General features: G+C 42.0%; 1 protein-coding gene across 1 annotated transcript in view; it reads right to left on the bottom strand.

Annotated features, from left to right (window-relative positions):
* LOC110502016 (zona pellucida sperm-binding protein 4-like) overlaps positions 1-22,373 on the bottom strand; it is a 59,112-nt gene that overhangs the window by 35,630 nt on the left and 1,109 nt on the right. The window contains exons 2-3 of the mRNA XM_036955908.1: positions 21,508-21,655; positions 21,306-21,426 (exon numbers count right to left, since the gene is read on the bottom strand). Coding sequence (XP_036811803.1) covers positions 21,306-21,426; positions 21,508-21,655 — 269 coding nt within the window. The remainder of the gene's footprint in view (positions 1-21,305; positions 21,427-21,507; positions 21,656-22,373) is intronic.

Raw genomic sequence — 22,373 nt, forward strand, 5'->3', positions numbered from 1 at the left:
ATCCAATTGAGAATCTGTAGTATGACTTAAATATTGCTGTACACCAGCGGAACCCATTCAACTTGACGGAGCTGGAGCAATTTTGCCATGAAGAATGGGCAAAAATCCCAGTGGCTCGATGTACCAAGCTTATAGAGACATACCCCAAGAGACTTGCAGCTGTAATTGCTACAAAAGGTCGCTCTACGAAGTATTGGCTTTGGGGGGTGAATCGTTATGCACGCTCAAGTTTTGTGTTTTTTTTGTCTTATTTCTTGTTTGTTTCACAATAGAAAATTTGAATAAATATAAAAAAATATATATATAAAAAAATGTTTAAAAAATAAAAGATTCTCAACATGCTCACAATATGCCATTGGATAAAACAAATAAAGGTTTTGCATGTCAAGACAAATGTTTGGAAAATTATATTTACCATCTGCTATTCTTTCTATTCAGAAATGTTTATTCTATGTTTTGCTATTGGATTAAATGTTAGTTAAAATGACTAAATTACTAGCGTATCATTATGTGATGTATTGGTGACTAAACCAAATGTGCTCATGGTATTTCATGAAAAACTCATTTGCATGGATGACACAGGTGAAAGATGTGTGAAACCCCAATAAGGTTCTGAATGTAAGATGGGGGGAGGCGTCGCGCCAAATAGTGTCTCCCTCTACGTCACAATGGGATTAGATTAGTTCTAGCTTCTGTTGCTAGGATTGTTGCTAGAACTTGCAACATTCTGATCAGATTACGTAATGAACCAAAGCGTCTGTTGCTGTGCTGGTTGCTTGGCTCAATTATAACAGGCAGTTCTAGTTCTGTTTCACCGCATAAATGCTCGCTAAGTCCGCGCAAAACTATTACTTCAGAATTGTTCAGCAATGACGATGTTTTTAGAGGACTGAAAATAGTGGAAAGAGAGCACTTTCTCTACCATGTAAACTCAGCAAAAAAAAGAAACGTCCTCTCACTGTCAACTGCGTTTATTTTCAGAAAACTTAACGTGTAAATATGTGTATGAACATAACAAGATTCAACAACTGAGACAAAACCTGAACAAGTTCCACAGACATGTGACTAACATAAATGGAATAATGTGTCCCTGAACAAAGGGGGGAGGTCAAAAGTAACAGTATCTGGTGTGGCCACCAGTTGCATTAAGTACTGCAGTGCATCTCCTCCTCATGGACTGGACCAGATGTGCCAGTTCTCACTGTGATATGTTACCCCACTCTTCCACCAAGGAATATGCAAGTTCCTGGACATTTCTGGGGGGAATGGCCCTAGCCCTCACCCTCCAATCCAACAGGTCCCAGATGTGCTCAATGGGACTGAGATCCAGGACCTTTGCTGGCCATGGCAGAACACTGACATTCCTGTCTTGCAGGAAATCACGCACAGAACGAGCAGTATGGCTGGTGGCATTGTCATGCTGGAGGGTCTTGTCAAGATGCGCCTGCAGGAAGGGTACCACATGAGGGAGGAGGATGTCTTCCCTGTAATGCAGAGCGTTGAGATTGCCTGCAATGACAACAAGCTCAGTCCGATGCTGTGACACACCGCCCCAGACCATGACGGACCCTCCACCTCCAAATCGATCCCCCTCCAGAGTACAGGCCTCGTTGTAACGCTCATTCCTTTGACGATAAACGTGAATCTGATCATCACCACTGGTGAGACAATACCGCGATTCGTCAGTGAAGAGCACTTTTTGCCAGTCCTGTCTGGTCCAGCAATGGTGGGTTTGTGCCCATAGGCGACGTAGTTGTGATGTCTGGTGAGGACCTGCCTTACAACAGGTTACAAGCCCTCTGTCCAGCCTCTCTCAGCCTATTGCGGACAGTCTGAGCACTGATGGAGGGATTGTGTGTTCCTGGTGTAACTTGGCCAGTTGTTGTTGCCATCCTGTACCTATCCTGCAGGTGTGATGTGCCGATGTACTGATCCTGTGCAGATGTTATTAAACGTGGTCTGCCACTGCGAGGACGATCAGCTGTCTGTCCTGTCTCCTTGTAGCGCTGTCTTAGGCGTCTCACAGTACGGACATTGCAATTTATTGCCCTGGCCACATCTGCAGTCCTCATGCCTCCTAGCAGCATGCCTAAGGCACGTTCACGCAGATGAGCAAGGACCCTCGGTATCTTTCTTTTGGTGTTTTTCAGAGTCAGTAGAAAGGACACTAAAGAAGCCTAAGTGTTCATAATTGTGACCTTAATTACCTACCGTCTCTAAACTGTTAGTGTCTTAACGACCGTTCCACAGGTGCATGTTCATTAAAACTTCTTTGGGATCAGTGTCCCTTCCACAGGACGGTTGAGCTAACGTAGGCTAATGCGATTAGCATGAGATTGAAAGTAATCAAGAAAATTTCCCAGGACATAGTCATATCTAATATTGTCAGAAAGCTTAAATTATTTTTAATCTAACGGCACTGTCCAATTTACAGTAGCTATTACAGTGAAAGAATACCATATTGTTTGAGGAGAATGCACAGTTTTGAACATGAAAAGTTATTTATAAACAAATTAGACATGTGGGCTGTCTTGGTACAACATTTTGAACAGGAATGCAATGGTTAATTGGATCAGTCTAAAACGTTGAACATACACTGCTGCCATCTAGTGGCCAAAATCTAAATTACAGCTGGGTTGGAATAATACATTATGAACTTTCTCTTGCATTTCAAAATGATGGTACAAAAAAATAAAAAAGAGCGTTTGGTTTTTTCTTTATATTATCTTTTACCAGATCTGTTGTTATATTCTCCTACATTCCTTTAACATTTCCACAAACTTCAAATTGTTTCCTTTCAAATGGTACCAAGACTAGGCATATTCTTGCTTCAGGGCCTGAGTAACAGGCAGTTAGATTTGGGTATGTCATTTTAGGCGAAAATTGAAAAAAAGAGGCGGATCCTTAAGAGGTTTAATTGTTTATGGTTCATTGAACAAGCATGGGAAACAGTTTTTAAACACTTTGAAATTAAGTTCTGTGAAGTTATTTGGACCTTTCTTTTTTTCTTTTTTTGCTGAGTTTATTAGTCTTAGTTAAATAGGAAAAAAGAACGTATGCTGTTTTATAGATTGAAGTTGCTAGCTACGGTACTTGTACAGTTGAAGTCGGAAGTTTACATACACCTTAGCCAAATACATTTAAACTCAGTGTTTCACAATTCCTGACATTTAATCCTAGTAAAAATTTGCTGTCTTAGGTCAGTAAATTGGGTGAACTTTGGCCTATTCCTCCTGACAGAGCTGGTGTAACTGAGTCAGGTTTGTAGGCCTCCTCGCTCGCACATGCTTTTTCAGTTCTGCCCACAAATGTTCTATAGGATTGAGGTCAGGGCTTTGTGATGGCCACTCCAATACCTTGACCTTGTTGTCCTTAAGCCATTTTGCCACAACTTTGGAAGTATGCTTGTGGTCATTGTCCATTTGGAAGACCCATTTGCGACCAAGCTTTAACTTCCTAACTGATGTTTTGTGATGTTGCTTCAATATATCCACAGAATTTTTCGTTCCAATGATGCCATCTATTTTGTGAAGCGCACCAGTCCCTCCTGCAGCTAAGCAGCCCCACAACATGACGCTACCACCCCAGTGCTTCAAGGTTGGGATGGTGTTCTTCGGCTTGCAAGCCTTAACCCATTTTCCTCCAAACATAACGATGGTCATTATAGCCAAACAGTTCTATTTTTGTTTCATCAGACCAGAGGACATTTCTCCAAAAAGTACAATATTTGTCCCCATCTGCAGTTGCAACCCGTAGTCTGGCTTTTTTATGGCGGTTTTGGAGCAGTTGCTTCTTCCTTGCCGAGCGGCTTTTCAGGTTATGTCGATATAGGACTCGTTTTTACTGTGGATATAGATACTTTTCTACCTGTTTCCTCCAGCTTCTTCACAAGGTCCATTGCTGTTGTTCTGGAATTGATTTGCACTTTTCGCACCAAAGTACGTTCATCTCTAGGAGACACGTACTATTGTTTGTACAGATGAACGTGGTACCTTCAGGCGTTTGGAAATTGCTCCCAAGGATGAACCAGGCTTATAGAGGCCTACAATTATTTTTCTGAGGTCTTGCCATATTTCTTTTGATTTTCCCATGATGTCAAGCTTGAGTTTGAAGGTAGACCTTGAAATACATCCACAGGTACACCTCAAACTGACTCAAATTATGTCAATTAGCCTATCAGAAGCTTCTAAAGGCATGACATAATTTTCAGGAATTTTCCAAGCTGTTTAAAGTTAGTCAACTCAGTGTTTGTAAACTTCTGACCCACTGGCATTTTGATACAATGAGTTATAAGTGAAATAATCTGTCTGTAAACAATTGTTGGAAGAATTACTTGTGTCATGCACAAAGTAGATGTCCTAACCGACTTGCAAACATTATAGTTTGTTAACAAGACATTTGTGGAGTGGTTGAAAAACGAGTATTAATGACTACATTCTAAGTGTATGTAAACTTCTGACTTCAACTGTACCTCAGCCTGCCTAGTTAGCAAGCCGGACAGTTGTATTTAGGAAGCAAATAAGCTACTGAATAACTGTTATTGCAGCTTTCTGTCAAAAAAATGGCGAAAGAACGTTGGCTAAGCAGGAACACTAGTGTGAGCTCATAGAAGATGAATGGAATCGAATGTTTGCAGAGCCTGTTTTGATTGGAGTGACTCTTAGAATTCCATTTGTCCTAAATGGCACCAAAAAATGTATCCCCTTTCATTTTACCACTACAATATGTTTTTAGGACAAAACTAAAAAATAACAACTTGTGTAGAAAGTAAAAATCCGCACCTCGATGGTGCCAAGTTTGCTTATGTCTGCATAATGAGGAAATAGGAAAAAAATGGCAACTTCTGACTATTTCTGGTCTAGCGATTGATGACAGCAGAGTTCGCTGCCCACCTTTATGTAATTAGAAAGAGGATAGTATCCTGATTAAAATGGTGTCCAACTTGAAAAAATCTAAATATACACATTGTGAGATATTTGGCGAAATATACCAGTATGTCTCTCCATAGGAAAACAATGGGGGGAGCTCAGCGTTCCATGGGCAAAAGGTATGGCCTGCCCCTCTTGAGTGATCTACTCTCTGCATGCGGTTGATCTGTATCTTCCGCCTGTGGTTTGTCATACTTGTTTCGTTAGCATTACACTACGACTCCGTGTGCATCCATTTGTGTGGTGGTTCTTGCTGCCACAAACTGTAATTTTCCTTACACTTCTTGCCGACTGGCTTTTTCGATGTGTGTGTTGTGAATTGCTTTAACATGCTATTCTCTGCTAATTACCCTGCAGGTTTTTTTTCATGTTTTTTCCCCTGCAGTGTGTAATAGTATCGTGGTGGGCTTTCCACTACGTTGAGACTTTGTAGTTTCTTTGTAGTTACTCCATCATATGGTGCTGCTTTTACTGCTTGGATATTAAACCGGCTAGGTAAGATTGCAGTTGGCATAAAACAAAAAACAAATAAAATCCATTACCTGGTTGCTGTTTTTTTGTCTGCATGCTTTTCCTACACGGGTCTTCCCTGTTTATTGCAGGGGTACTGGGTCATTTATCCCTCACAGGGTTGCTATTCCTCCAAGCGGGTCACGACATGAGCACTCCCAGGGCTTGGTCTTGTTGGCTTGGCAGAGATTATGGCTTCCCTTTGTGACAGATGTGATGGTGGCATCCCCCTGGGGATCTGCATACCTCGTGTATGCACCATCTGGGTTTGAGCCATGCAGAGAGGGCGGTGCTGAATGCCTGTTTTGTGTGGTGTACTCAGAACGCCTGCGCCTGGTGCGATTGGAGGCTTTGTGCGAGTGGGTTGGCCAGGCTGGGGATGAGCTCCCTCCTTCAGGAGTGGTGCGCCAGTGAGCTGTTAGTCCCTCTACTGGGCCCAGTACCCCACACTGGAAGCGTGGCCGGAGCCACCGCAGGCAGAGCCCATCTGCTGCTAGTCCTGGACAGGGGCAGGAGTCGGATTGCTGGGGCCACCTTGAACGGAGGGCACATGCCCTGCATCAGGAGGTTGATAGCTTCGATGGCGACGACAGCTGTTCTCTGTTGGCCAGTGATGGGCTGTTCTTGGGGGATGATGCTGGCACTGTTCACCACCATGAGCGGGGCTAACAGGCCATCAGAAACCGGCAGCGGGGCTTCATTGCCCCCAGCGGCCCGAGAGGCTATGAGGAGCCGACTTACTCAGGTAACCACTGCACTGGACATCATACTGGTAGACAGTGATGACTCTCCTGTCATCTGTCCCCATCTCCGCTGAGTTCCACGAGGCCTTGCAGGAGAGATGGGCCTCTGCGAAGGGGCCCTTCCGACTCAAAGAAGAGACTAGACCATCGAGTTATGTTGTAGGTGCAGAGTCACTGTGCCTCCGGGAGTACCCGACCATGGACATCATGATAGCTGCCATAGTTCTGATTTATAGGGTGTAATCTGCGACTAAACCCGGGACCCCCAAGAGTCTTTGATGCGTACTTGAACGCCACATATGGGTCCCTCTGCTCTCTTGGCCACTTTACCAATGTGGCCATGCTGCTGCAGGCCTTCCTGCAGACTCTGTTGCCCCGGCTGCAGGAGGGTACAGAGGAGGTCCTCCGGCAAGCGATGGAGGTGTCTCGCCTGCTTTCCATGCTCCAGAGGGATGTGGCCAGAGCCAACGAATGGGCCATGGTGCAGGTGGTTACCCCCGGTGCCATCTCTGGCTGGCCCAATTACGTCTGCCAGCTGATCTCCAGAGCACATTTACCACTCTCCCCATCACCCCAGTGCTGACGCTTGGCCTAGGGGTTGATGAGATTCTGGAGCAGACCGATAAGGTTCGTAGGGACTGGGAGACCCTGAGATGGTTCATGCCGCCTCCTCAGGCCCTGGGCCCAAGGCAGACGGACCGTCGCCATCCTGCCCCAACAATAATTTATCTTTTACAACAAGACCCAGATGGCAAATGTAGTCTATATAAAAAACTGGAGGCCCCTTACACTTCAATGTTGTGATGCAAAAATACTAGGGCGATATACAGTGCCTTGCGAAAGTATTCGGCCCCCTTGAACTTTGCGACCTTTTGCCACATTTCAGGCTTCAAACATAAAGATATAAAACTGTCTTTTTTTGTGAAGAATCAACAACAAGTGGGACACAATCATGAAGTGGAACGACATTTATTGGATATTTCAAACTTTTTTAACAAATCAAAAACTGAAAAATTGGGCGTGCAAAATTATTCAGCCCCTTTACTTTCAGTGCAGCAAACTCTCTCCAGAAGTTCAGTGAGGATCTCTGAATGATCCAATGTTGACCTAAATGACTAATGATGATAAATACAATCCACCTGTGTGTAATCAAGTCTCCGTATAAATGCACCTGCACTGTCATAGTCTCAGAGGTCCGTTAAAAGCCCAGAGAGCATCATGAAGAACAAGGAACACACCAGGCAGGTCCGAGATACTGTTGTGAAGAAGTTTAAAGCCGGATTTGGATACAAAAAGATTTCCCAAGCTTTAAACATCCCAAGGAGCACTGTGCAAGCGATAATATTGAAATGGAAGGAGTATCAGACCACTGAAAATCTACCAAGACCTGGCCGTCCCTCTAAACTTTCAGCTCATACAAGGAGAAGACTGATCAGAGATGCAGCCAAGAGGCCCATGATCACTCTGGATGAACTGCAGAGATCTACAGCTGAGGTGGGAGACTCTGTCCATAGGACAACAATCAGTCGTATATTGCACAAATCTGGCCTTTATGGAAGAGTGGCAAGAAAGCCATTTCTTAAAGATATCCATAAAAAGTGTCGGTTAAAGTTTGCCACAAGCCACCTGGGAGACACACCAAACATGTGGAAGAAGGTGCTCTGGTCAGATGAAACCAAAATTGAACTTTTTGGCAACAATGCAAAACGTTATGTTTGGCGTAAAAGCAACACCCTGATCACACCATCCCCACTGTCAAACATGGTGGTGGCAGCATCATGGTTTGGGCCTGCTTTTCTTCAGCAGGGACAGGGAAGATGGTTAAAATTGATGGGAAGATGGATGGAGCCAAATACAGGACCATTCTGGAAGAAAACCTGATGGAGTCTGCAAAAGACCTGAGACTGGGAGGGAGATTTGTCTTCCAACACGACAATGATCCAAAACATAAAGCAAAATCTACAATGGAATGGTTCAAAAATAAACATATCCAGGTGTTAGAATGGCCAAGTCAAAGTCCAGACCTGAATCCAATCGAGAATCTGTGGAAAGAACTGAAAACTGCTGTTCACAAATGCTCTCCATCCAACCTCACTGAGCTCGAGCTGTTTTGCAAGGAGGAATGGGAAAAAATGTCAGTCTCTCGATGTGCAAAACTGATAGAGACATACCCCAAGCGACTTACAGCTGTAATCGCAGCAAAAGGTGGCGCTACAAAGTATTAACTTAAGGGGGCTGAATAATTTTGCACACTCAATTTTTCAGTTTTTGATTTGTTAAAAAAGTTTGAAATATCCAATAAATGTCGTTCCACTTCATGATTGTGTCCCACTTGTTGTTGATTCTTCACAAAAAAAGACAGTTTTATATCTTTATGTTTGAAGCCTGAAATGTGGCAAAAGGTCGCAAAGTTCAAGGGGGCCGAATACTTTCGCAAGGCACTGTATTGAAGATAATATACAAACACTACTAGAAATAATAGAACTATCATGAAACATCTAAGAAGCCAGGCCTGGAATTTATAATGGATTTTGAAAAGGCATTTGATAAAACAAGACTGGACTTTATTTATAAATGCCTGGATTTTTTTCAATTTTGGTGAGTCTCTTTATAAAATGGGTAAAAGTAATGTATAGCAACCCCGGGTGTAAAATAGTAAATAACGTCTTTCTCCGAGTTTTGAATTGTTAAAAAAGGTGTCCGCTGTCACCATATCTATTCGTTAGGGCCAACGAAATACTTGCTATTAAAATCAGATCCAATAACAACATTAGAGGATTAGAAATCCAAGGCTTAATAACAAAGGTGTCCATGTATGCCGATGACTCAAGTTTTATATTAAGTCCGCAAGCTAGATCCCTGCAATGTCTCATTGTAGATTTAGATAACTTTTCTGTACTCTCTGGACTAAAACCTAATTGTGCACAATGTTACGTATTGGATCTTTAAAAAAATACAACTTTTACATGACCCTGCAGTTTCCCTATAAAACAGGCTGATGGTGAAGTAGACATACTCTGTATTCATATCACAATGAATTTCAATAGAAAGATTGTAAAAATAGACAAGATCCTGCAACCATGGAGAGGTAAATACAGTGCCTTGCGAAAGTATTCGGCCCCCTTGAACTTTGCGACCTTTTGCCACATTTCAGGCTTCAAACATAAAGATATAAAACTGTATTTTTTTGTGAAGAATCAACAACAAGTGGGACACAATCATGAAGTGGAACGACATTTATTGGATATTTCAAACCTTTTTAACAAATCAAAAACTGAAAAATTGGGCGTGCAAAATTATTCAGCCCCCTTAAGTTAATACTTTGTAGCGCCACCTTTTGCTGCGATTACAGCTGTAAGTCGCTTGGGGTATGTCTGTATCAGTTTTGCACATCGAGAGACTGACATTTTTTTTCCCATTCCTCCTTGCAAAACAGCTCGAGCTCAGTGAGGTTGGATGGAGAGCATTAGTGAACAGCAGTTTTCAGTTCTTTCCACAGATTCTCGATTAGATTCAGGTCTGGACTTTGACTTGGCCATTCTAACACCTGGATATGTTTATTTTTGAACCAATCCATTGTAGATTTTGTGTGTACACACACTCAAATACACACATACAGGACACACGCATGTAATAGTGTTTTTTTGCCTCTTTATGGAAAATTTCCCTGATTTTACTCCTTAGTCATATCTCAGTTTATTCATTAATGGTGCTGCCTTCTGCTGTTGATTCATTTTTCAAATCATATGAGCAATACATATTTTGCTTCATCTGGGATGCTAAACCAGGCAAAATAAAGCTATATAAGCTATCTATATAATGAATATGAATTGGGTGGGTTGGGATTATTAAATATAGAAGTACTAAACCTCTCTCTAAAAGCTGCACTTATTCAAAAGCTTACCTTGAACTCTAAATGGTTCTCAAGTAGATTACTAAGAAAAGCTAATACATTGTTTAAAAATTGCCCTTTTGCCCTTGTGCAGATTGCCATGTCTCATTTTCGATTAATTGAAAATTATACTTTTTTCAACATATCTCTCTTTTTCAATCAAGCATTGCAGAGCTGGCTACAATTTCATCCCCTTGAAAATATATATATATTATTATGGCTGAAATCAAATGTGCTGGTTGATAAAATACCTGTATTTATGGGAAAGATGTTTGAAAAGGGTATTTTGTTCATAAATTATATTGTAAATTGGAATGGTGGAGTTATGTCCTTCATGGAGTTTCCAGAATTGTGCGGGAAGGTCTGCTCAATCCAAGAGTACAACCAACTGATTACAGCATTACCCCCAAAATGGAGGAGGCAGGTGGCAGCGGGAGGAGGTAGGGAACTGGTCTGTCTGCCCAATATGAAGGATCAAAACTGGTGGAGGAATAAAAAGAGCATAAATAGCAAAGTATACCAGTTTCATTTGAAGACCAGGATGTTGACTACTGTGCCACACAGATTGCAAAATAGTTTGAGATTTTTGATTCATGATATTCATGATACATGATTCATGAATTCATGATTCATGATACATTGATTCCATGATACAGGGTGTATGAGTTGATATGTAAAACGACGCAAGATTAAAGACTTCGTGCTTTTCAGCTAAAATTATTATATAGAATGCTTGCCACCAACAAAATGTTGAATATTTGGGGCATAAAATCATCGAAGCTCTGCAGATTTTGTTGTGAGGATACAGAATCAATAGACCATTTATTTTGTTATTGCCCTCTGTTAGCCTGTTTCTGGTCTCAGGTTCAGGAATGGCTGAAAATGCATAGCATTGATCTAAAATTGACCCTGGATATAGTACTGTTAGGAGATATGGAAAGACCGGGTCAGTCAATTACTAATATACTAATACTCTTAGTAAAACTATTCATCTTCAATTCGCAATCTGTGGATTCTATTCGATTAGATAGATTGTAGTTTTACGTTGAACATCACAGCATAGTTGAAAGATATATGTTGCGTAGAATTCCGAAGAGGTTGGCCAGCAGAGATAGGTGGGAAGGGCTGAGGGAAGCTGAGGGTTGGGATGTGGAATTGGTGACAAGAGGGAGTGGAGTTACTGTGCTGGAGATAGAATGACGGTAAAAAATGAAGTAAAAATAAACACAATAAAAAGTATGTTTGAATGACACTGAGAGGCAGTGTTTTAACGGCTAATGCTGGTTTGCCTGAGGCTGATGCCATGCAGGTGTTTGTACACATGCATATACACACACTCAAATACACACATACAGGACACACGCATGTAATAGTGTTTTTTTGCCTGGTGGGAGATCTGTCTAAGTCCCTTGCCAGGGTCATTGACCCAGGATGCTTCGGTGTGTCACTCTGAATGGGAGTCTGTTGGATGACTGGTGTGGTGTAGTTGTTGACCGGCTTCATTGCAAGTATATTGTATGTTTTGGATACTCAATAAATATAGATATAGAATATATATATATATATATATATATATATATATATATATATATATATATATATATATATATATATATATAAAATGTTTTGTGATTCTCATTGCTTTTCAAGTCTTGTGCTATCACTCTCTTAGGAACCAGAAGGAGAAAGTTGAAATGGAAGAAGTCAACAGCTCCAGTGGACATGTTATTATCAGTGTTCTATGAAAAATGGAAATACGATTGTGTATGATGTGATTGTAGAACAGAGGCCATAACTCTCTTGAGTTTGTAAACCTCACTGTGAATGTTAATTTTTAGATTTTTTTTGTGTCATTGTTTGTACATTTTTAAGTAATTTCCAGGTTTCTGCAATGTTGAATAATATTGTTAGGTTCTTATTTTTCATAGTAAATAACCCACAGACACTAGAGAAGCTTTAACCAAGTTGAATTCTTCCCAAAGATTCTGTACAACTGTAATCAGACAACCCAACATTTGTCCCGTCCAGATATTTATATCCCACTTGAAAAGCGTGCCCAGAGTAAACTGCCTCCTACTCAGTCCCAGATGCTAATATATGCATAATATTAGTAGATTTGGATAGACAACACTCTAACGTTTCTAAAACTGTTTGAATGATGTCTGTTGGTATAACAGAACTCATATGGCAGGCGAAAACCTGAGAAAAATCCAACCAGGAAGTGGGAAATCTGAGGTTTATAGATTTTCAAAGCTTGGCCTATCGAATACAGTGTCTATGGGGTGAAATTGCACTTCCTAAAGATTCCTCTAGATGTCAACCATCTTTAGAAACTTGTTTGAGGCCTCTACTATAAAGGAGAGGGGAATGAGGGCTCTTTGAGTCAGTGGTCTGGCAGAGTGTCACAGGCTCGTGACGCACGGCCACGAGAGAGTTAGCTCTCGTTCCATGGCTTTTCTACAGACAATGGAATTCTCCTGTTGGAACATTACTGAACATTTATTATAAAAACATCCTAAAGATTGATTCTATACAACGTTTGATATGTTTCTACGACCAGTAATCTAACTTTTTGGAATTTTCATCCGACCTTTCCGCTGGAAGTTGCACGCGCGTTTTGATTTGTTAACCAAACGCCCTAACAAAAGGAGGTAAATGGACATAAATGATTCACTTTATTGAACAAATCAAACATTTAATGTGGAACTGGGATTACTGGGAGTGCATTCTGATGAAGAGCATCAAAGGTAAGTGAATACTTTTAATGCTATTTCTGACTAATGTTGACTGCGCAACATGGCGGATATTTATTTTGGCTGGTTTGGGCTCTGAGCTCCGTACTCAGATTATTGCATGGTTTGCTTTTTTCGTAAAGTTTTTTTGAAATCTGACACAGCGGTTGCATTAAGGAGAAGTGTATCTAAAGCTCCATGCATAACACTTGTGTTTTCACAACATTTATAATGAGTATTTCTGTAAATTGAGGTGGCTCTCTGCAAAATCACCACATGTTTTGGAACTACTGAACTACTGAACATAACACGCCAATGTAAAATGAGATTTTTGGATATAAATATCGAACAAAACATACATGTATTGTGTAACATGAAGTCCTATGAGTGTCATCTAATGAAGATCATCAAAGGTTAGTGATTAATTTTATCTCTATTTGTGCTTTTTGTGACTCCTCTCTTTGGCTGGAAAAATGGCTGGGTTTTCCTGTGACTTGGTGGTGACCTAACATAATGGTTTGTGGAGCTTTCGCTGTAAAACATTTTTTTAAATCAGACACTGTGGCTGGAATAATGACAATTTCATCTTTAAAATGGTGCCTAATACTTGTATGTTTGAGAAATTTGATTTATGAGGTTTCTGTTGATTTGTATTTGGCGCCCTGCAATTTCATTGGCTGTTGGCGAGGTGTTCCACTAGTAGAACCCCGTTCCCAGACAGGTTAAGGGGAACTAACCTCACCCTTCATTTGCTGACCTCCACCCCACCTTCACCTAATCCACAGATATCCACCTGTCTTCCCTATATCAACACGTCGCTCTCCTCTCCTCCATCAAACACATTCCAAAGCCTTCTGGCTTTCTACAGAGGACCCTTAACTTTCTCCTTTGATTCTATGCTTCTTCTCTATCATTTATTTAATATCTCAATGTTCAAAATGTCAAACCCAACAGTCCCTCCTCTTGAACAATAGCATCCTAATGTTCAATTCATATAAACTTGGAAATTACTAATAAATGTAGAACAATGATAATAAAACATGAATAAAACAAACTAAGAAATGATTATAAAACATTAATTAAACAAACAAACAAATGAACAAACAATGAACAGACAGTCACTGCGAAGTTTACAAATTCAGAGACTTATGGCCTCCGAACTATGATCACACAACAAAATGCCATTCCAGCTTAATCTGGGGTTTATCATCCTCTTCTCTGTAACCATCATACCACATCAAAAATGTAAAGTTCATTTTTGGTTTGGTAACCCCAATGCTAATTCCTCGTGACCCTTCCACCCTTTCGACCATTCTAGAATCCCATTCCAGAATAAGACAAAATCAAATGTAAATGTATTTAAAAATAAAACCACATAAATGTCTAATTATTTAAACAAACCCTAAGGCCTTCTGCATTTGCAATGAGTGTTCGGTCATAAAATTTAAAGGTGTTGTCTTTAGAATCCATTCCCTGGCATTTCGCCTAGAATCTTCAACCCATAATACATTTTCCTGTGGCAAATTTAGCCAATGTCTCATCGTAAGGAATCCACAATATATACATGTGGTTCCATAACACTTTCTCTCACCAAGGCAGCCGCCTTAGCCATTTCGTCTGCTTTACGATTACCTATGATGATTTTATCTGTTCGACTAATATGAGCTTCACATTTCACCACTGTTAATTTACTGGGTAACTGACATTATTCTAATAATTACCTTTACCTCCAGACCCTTTTTATTGGTGTTCCTGTTGCTGTTAACTTCTTGGTGACAGGGGGCAGTATTTTCACGTCCGGATGAAATGCATGCCCAAATTCAACTGCCTGCTACACATCCCCAGAAGATAAGATATGCATATTATCAGAGTGTTTTCTATAAATTTGGATAGAAAACACTCTGAAGGTTCTAAAACTGTTTGAATCATGTCTATGAGTTTAACAGAACTTATTTAGCAGGCGAAACACCGAGGACAAACCATTCAGATTTTTTTTTTTTTGGGGGGGGGGGGGGGGTCACTCTCTTTTCAATGTGTATTCATTGGGAATCAAGATTTCTAAGGGACCTTCTTGTAGTTTCTATCACTTCCACTGGATGTCAACAGTCTTTAGAAATTGGTTGAGGCTTTTCCTTTGTGTAATGAAGAAGTACGGTCATCTTGAATGAGGGTCACTTGAAGTGTACTGTTAGATAGAGGGGCGTGACCAGAAAGCTAGCTACAGTTTGTTTTGCTCCTGTATTGAACACAGATCATCCCGTCTTCAATTTGATTGATTATTTACGTAAAAAAATACCTAATGTTGTATTACAAAAGTAGTTTGAAATGTTTTGGCAAAGTTTACAGGTAACTTTTGAGATATTTTGTATTTTGCAAGTTGGAACCGGTGTTTTTCTGGATCAAACCTTCCAAATAAATTGACATTTTGGATATATATCGATCGAATTAATCGAACAAAAGGACCATTTGTGATGTTCATGGGACATATTGGAGTGCCAACAAAAGGAGCTTGTCAAAGGTAAGGCATGAATTATATTTTTATTCTGCGTTTTGTGTTGCGCCTGCAGGGTTGAAATATGCTTTTCTCTCTTTGTTTACGGAGGTGCTATCCTCAGATAATAGCATCGTTTGCTTTTGCCGAAAAGCCTTTTTGAAATCTGACATGTTGGCTGGATTCACAACAAGTGGAGCTTTAATTTGCTATCTTGCATGTGTGATTTAATGAAAGTTTGATTTTTAAAGTAATTTATTTGGCGCTCTGCATTTTCCCTGAGTGCATTTTCCCTAACAGTACATATCCCAGAGAGGTTAACCTGCCCGGTGGTGACCACAATGTACCGAAATCATGAACTACTCCAAATGCATACCACGTTGCTCTATTCCCTTCTTTGTTCATATAACTAGAGCCTGTATACAATATTTTTCCCGATGCCAATGCTGTCTATTGCAAATCAGGCCTAAGTTTTGGAGTAACCTGATCTGGGTCACATGTATGCGATTCACCCTCCCCATGCAACAGCATTAACAACGCAGGATTCAAAGCACCAATCTTATGAAATTGTAGATTTTCCCCATTTAATATTTGTCCATCTTGCACGAGTAACATGTTGTGCTCTCGTGCTGTCCACTATGGTTACTACTGCGTGTGGAACATACATATCTATTTAGTTTTTTACCCATTATAATGGAAGCCATGGGATGCAACACCATTTCTGTCGCCTTTACTGCCCTAAGGCACGGTGTCATTCTTTTTGCCACTGAGTCTAGCGATTTACTCCAGTACATTACTGATCTTTCCTAAACAGTTAAGTAAAACATTATCTCATACGTCTTCCTTCACATAGAAACTGTAATATCTATGTACCACCTATCGATTGAACAGAGACTATACACCGCCAGGTGAAAGTTCCATTCATGCTAACCTCAAAACGAGTATTTGTTGATCTTTTGAAAAAGATGCAAACTCTTGTATAGCTGCATTTCCTGCTAATGCACTAGGTTCCAGTATCACCTTACACTCATTCTTCCAATGCCCGATAGCTCCCTGTTTTAGATGTGAGTCTATCTCCTTATGCTTTGATGTTTTTTCGCTACATTTCTACATTTTATCCTGGCCATTGAAACTATAGTTAGTGATTTTCTCTATGGCCCTATTAACCCCTCGCACGTCTGCGAGGTGAGCGTAGTCATATTCCACTCTCAAAACATTGTCTTTAATTAAATCTACTACCCCCACAATGATCGTTTTATCACAGGGTTCAACTCCGTCATTGAAGCAGAAGCGCAAATACACTTCTGTTCCCAGTCCTTCTGTATTAGTGTACTGGTGTTACACCTTCTGGCTTTTTCGTGATAGATTTTTTTTATAGAATACTGACATCAAAACGCTGGTATATTTAGCTTTTGATTCGGGTTTTATGTCCTTGTGCCAAGTCATAATTGCCTCCCTGAATTCTTTATTTGATTTGAATTCTCCGTCAGCAGGAAAATTTCAGCAGCAAAACTATTTTCATATTCCAGTTGAATTGGTAGAATGCTGGTGCGCTTCTTTTAGCGCCTCCATGGCTTTATTAAATTCCGCTATCTCTATATTACAGGGAGAAACGGGTCCGTTTGTCGCCATATCAATAATTATTATAATTATTATTCCCTAACACTCCCGACAGTGTTCATGTATTTTAGATTTCTTCACTCCCGTCTATAATACACACCTTCTATTAACTATTTTCTAAAATAGCACTACACACTTCCCAGGATAATAATTAATTGGTCACAACAGTTAATACCTTGTTTTAGAACTGATACCATAGCATCTGCAAATCTTTTACTGGAGAATATGGATAACTTAATGGCTTTGTGCCGTACCTCCTCCAATATCCCTATTATTGATAACACACATCACCAAAATTATTCACGCTTGCCTTCCTATTTCCACATAATCTGCCATGGTTCATCACCCCAACAGGGCACACAACTAACCTCCCATTCACACACTCACTTTTATGGCTACTAGAACTAGGCTCTCACTCCATTATAGTTTATGCAGGGAGTTTATGCAGGGTATTTACCCCCTAGGACTTAACCTTCGCAGGTTAACAACCTGCACAGGCTTACCTTCCGGGACTCACCCTTTATTAATAGTAATCACAGGTATTAACCCACTGGGAGTTACTATTGACTTTATAGTACTAGCAGGAACCAACCTACTAGGGATTTACCCCCTAGGACTTACCCTACAGGTTGCATGACTTTACCCCCTAGGACTTACCCTACAGCCTGCATGAGTTTACCCTCCGGGCCTTACCATTTACTATAAAGCTACGACCGGTCATTACACAATGGGCCAATAGAATTCAACTTTGGTTCTCCAGGTCCGTATCCTATAATAAATTCAGCCAACGAATCTCATCTCCCCAATATGTCAAAATGAGTGGAGACAGACAAAGGAACTAGCCTACCTTGTTTGTTGCCAGCTCTGCTCCACTGATCTGGACACTTTTTGGTTTGACTACAAATCGTGGTGAACTCCTGGCAAGCTCACCATCTGTTAGGTTCTTATTTTTCAAAGTAAATAACCCACGGACACTAGAGAAGCTTTAACCAAGTTGAATTCTTCCTAAAGGTTCTGTACAACTGTAATCAGACAACCCAACATTTATCACATACAGATATTTATATCCCACTTAAGACACTCCCTCTCTCCAATCCGTACAGTTTATGCCCAACAGGAAGAAGGTAACCAGATACTTCAACAGAAACCCTGATTACTCCCTTAAGGGAACCCTTAACTTTCTCCTTTGATTCTATGCTTCTTCTCTATCATTTATTTAATTTCTCAATGTTCAAAATGTCGAACCCAACAGTATGATATCAAATGTTCAAAGAGGGACTGATGAGTTCAGATTTCTAAACTTTGAATATTAATCATTAGTTACGCTAGAGATATGAGGGGTGCCGTAGTCGAGGGTCTACACCAGGAGTTAATGGTTCTGTAGGAGGAAGGGTTATCGTGGGTGCAATTAAGCTTGGAATGTGCTGAGTGCAGGGAAAATGATTACATGTGGCAGTACTGATAAGGGGAGAGAGCCGAGGTCACGTTAAGGAACGAGGAACCATGTATTGCCCATATCATTTAGTTTCCTGCCTAGCAGTAAAGATGTTTAGCGAAAAGGAGACTCCACCCAAAGTGGGGTACATATACCACCACTATTGTGAACAAGTTTTTGTCAATTCAGCTGTTCAATCCTTTGGGAAGAATAAACTCGGTTTAAGCTTTCATAGTATCTTTCGAGTTCTTTCTCTGATAATTAGAACCTAACAGTAGGCACATGATTACTGCAGTAGGATCAGCAGAGGCATTCAGAGCAGTTAGAGAGACAAATTGTTACTTATATTGTTTCCACCAACACCCCTGGTGTAATGTACATTTGCTGAAGCATTATGACAACTCTGCGTCACAATGGTAGTGATTAGCTGGGCTTGGGTAATTGGTAAGTCATTGTCTCAACGCAGTCTTATAATGCTGTGACAGGATCCAGGAATCCCAAAAATGTGTGAATCCCATCCTTATAAAATGTGTTTTGTTTTCAAAAGGTATCGAAATTGTAAACAAAAGTTACCTCCATTGAGCTGCAATAATCACGTAGCCAGTTGTGAAGAGAAAGAATCCTGCTAAAGCTTTCAATGCCACGATTCAGAGGGCACAGGGCCAGATATGATGGGTCTTTTGTTAGTGTCTAGCAGAGAGTCAATCAGCTCTTTAAAATCCAGTTTCAGCTGTTCAGAGCTGCTCTTCATAATGTCATTAAAACCACATGGACTACGATAGAATCGATTTCCATGTCCTGGCGTAGTACATTCGGGAGCAGCTTAGTAATGTAATTTACGCTCGCTCCTGGATAGGACATTGTTTTTGCATCAGGAACGGTCACAATTATTATCATGGAGCTGCCCAAAATCACGGCTGGCGAGAAGAACGAGGAAATCCACCCACCCCCACGCTTCACAGGATTCAGGCCTTCGACAGATGGAAAAGCCCTGCTCGATCCAACTTTGAAAATGTAGTAGTAGGCACTGCGGCCGCAGACACATGCACCCCGCAGCGGTGAAGGTGCAGGAAGATCAGGCTCCAGGACAGCGAAAGTATTAATTTGTATCCCCTCCAGGCCTCTCGTTGGGAGTGTTGACGGCTTTGCGGGGAGGTCGCTGTCTTCGGCTTCCACTGCTCGTAACATGCGACCATCGTTGACTGCCTTTTTCCTCATGCTGTGCTCCTTCGACTACGCTATCAGATGGGAGAGCTCTGGGCAACACCGGCCAGTCGGATAATGACGAACTACAAAGTGGAGATACAGTACATCGAACAAGCGCAAATGCCGTCCAGCCACCGGTGTCGAAAATGTAAACATTCCTTTCTGCGTTTTCCTCAGTTTCTTACGTTGGCTGGCGACCTGCATGATCAAGGAAGCCATCTTAAGCCAAGCCTATAATCCTTGGCAATTGCATTGGTACTCCAAGTTATCCGGTTTGTCCCGAAACAAAGCATAATAGATACAGCGCTGGAACCATTAATTTATTTCTCCAGACAAAGAGGGCTCCATTGCAAAAGTCATCTGTTACTAACTTAATTAGCTTGATGGCTAGCAGCTTAGCGTCTCTGTCAAGCAGGCTTCAACCTTTCTGTTAAGCGCGAATCCGGGACAAGAAATAGCGATCCTAGCTGTTAAAGCTAACCGAGTTGAGGAATCCACGCAAAAACAAGTTCTGTATTGGTATATAATGAATAGCGGTTAATTTAATACAAAATTACAAACTGAGTGTTTTCCAGTTAAACCTGATCCATCAAATGGTGAGAGAGGGAGAGAAAGGTGGGAAGTGGAAGACAGAGAGATGGAGAGAGAAACACAGCAGTGCAAATATACTTAGACTTGAGTATTTTACCAAGGAGAAGAAGGAGACCATGCTGACCAAGATGCATGCTGGCCATTTTGGAGTGAAACGCATGAATGTCAAAATCAACTTACGCTTATTTCTGCCTCGTGCACAAATTCATGTTGTTACTCCTATGAACAGAGAAACTGAAATAGTCTGTCGATATGCTTTCCTACTTATTCATTACTGCTGCTGTGCTAGTTGTAGCGCTGAGTGGAAATAGGAAGAACGCGCCTTTTAAGGCTTATTAAAATGTGCTGACAGTGCTGAGTAAGAACTTAAACATTAACTCATAAAAACAGTAGCTCTGCCTGGTTGAACTCATAACAATTGCATCACGGCCTGGTATGAAAACTCTCTGCATCTTCTGACCGTAGGGCGCGACAGAGGGTTGTGCTTATGGTCCAGTACATCAATGGGGCCAAACTTCCTGCCATCCAGGACCTATATACTAGGCGGTGTCAGAGGAAGGCCCCAAAAATTGTCAAAGAATCCAGTCACCCAAGTCATAGACTGTTCTCTCTACTACTGCACGGCAAGCGGTACCGAAGTCTAGGACCAAAAGACTCCTTAACATCTTCTACCGGCAAGCCATAAGACTGCTGAACAATTATCAAATGGCCACAAGGCTTTATCGTTGGGGTTTTTACAGAAATGTTTGCCGATTGACAGGTAAGGCCTTGTAGATCGACCGGTTGGTGACCGGTTGGTGACCAAGTTCAATCTCGTACTTCTCTCGGTGGGCGCTCAGCTTAGAGGTTACATTAGTGGCAACTAACATATTAGCCAAAATCAATGTATTATCTTTTTGGGAATACGTCACAACGTGTTCTAAACTGCTCTGTTGACAAACACACTTTTAGCCTGGTCTCCATTCATCCACATGGCTGCTGGCTTCTCTTTGCTACCAGTATAGCCCAACCGGCTGGCTAGCAGATGGCGTTATTATTCCTTTTACATCATTTGTCATCTGCATCCAAATGGAATGTGCACAGCTGGCTATAAACTTTGAAATCACACTGTTACAACATAGAGTTCTAGATTAAAATGAGCATGGTCCAACACCTACCTGCTTTCCCATAGAAGCACATACGCCCATCGAAACAGCAGTTTATGGCCTCACATTTGGCACCAGTGATGTCAGGAAGTCCACATTGCACCTTGTCATTGCCCTCAACATCACAGGTCTGCTTTGGGCCTTGGTGTATCGGGCCAGTGGGTAACTTAGGCGCCTGAGGTGGTTGGGCAGGCTTCTGAGGAAGGCGTTGGGCAGGCGTCTGAGGACGGGGTTGGGCGGGCCACTGAGGAAGAGGCTGGGCAGGCCACTGAGGAAAGGGTTGGGCAGGCCACTGAGGAAAGGGTTGGGTGGGCCTCTGAGGAAGGGGCTGGGCGGGCCACTGAGGGAGAGTTTGAGTGGGCCACTGAGGAAAGGGTTGGGTTGACCAGTGAGGAAGGGGTTGGGCGGGCCTCTGAGGAAGGGGATGGTCTGGCCACTGAGGAAGGGTTTGGGTGGGCCTCTGAGGAAGGTGTTGGGCAGGCCTCTGAGGAAGGGGTTGGTCAGGCTTCTGAGGAAGGGGTTGGTCAGGCTTCTGAGGAAGGGGTTTGTCAGGCTTCTGAGAAAGGGGTTGTGCTGGCCTCTCAGGGAGTGTTTGGGCAGGCCTCTGGGGAAGGGGTTGGACATTCCACTGAGGAAGGGGTTGGACAGGCAACTGAGGAAGAGATTGGGCAGGCCACGGAGAAAGGGTTTGGGCAGGCCTCTGAGGAATGGGTTGGGCAGGCCACGGAGGAAGGGTTTGGGTAGGCTTCTGAGGAAGGGGTTGGGTAGTCTGCTGAGGAAGGGGTTGGGCAGGCATCTGAGGAAGGGTTTGGGCAGGCCTCTGAGGAAGCGGTTGGGTAGGCCTCTGAGGAAGGGGTTGGGTAGGCCTCTGAGGAAGGGTTTGGGCAGGCCTCTGAGGAAAGGTTTGGGCAGGCCTCTGAGGAAGAGGTTGGTCAGGCCACGGAGGAAGGGTTTGGGCAGGCCTCTGAGGAATGGGTTGGGCAGGCCACGGAGGAAGGGGTTGGGTAGGCCTCTGAGGAAGGGGTTGGGTAGGCTTCTGAGGAAGGGGTTGGGCAGGCCACTGAGGAAGGGGTTGGGTAG

The sequence above is a fragment of the Oncorhynchus mykiss genome, chromosome 2, assembly GCF_013265735.2.
Source record: "Oncorhynchus mykiss isolate Arlee chromosome 2, USDA_OmykA_1.1, whole genome shotgun sequence".
Lineage (NCBI taxonomy): Eukaryota > Metazoa > Chordata > Actinopteri > Salmoniformes > Salmonidae > Oncorhynchus > Oncorhynchus mykiss.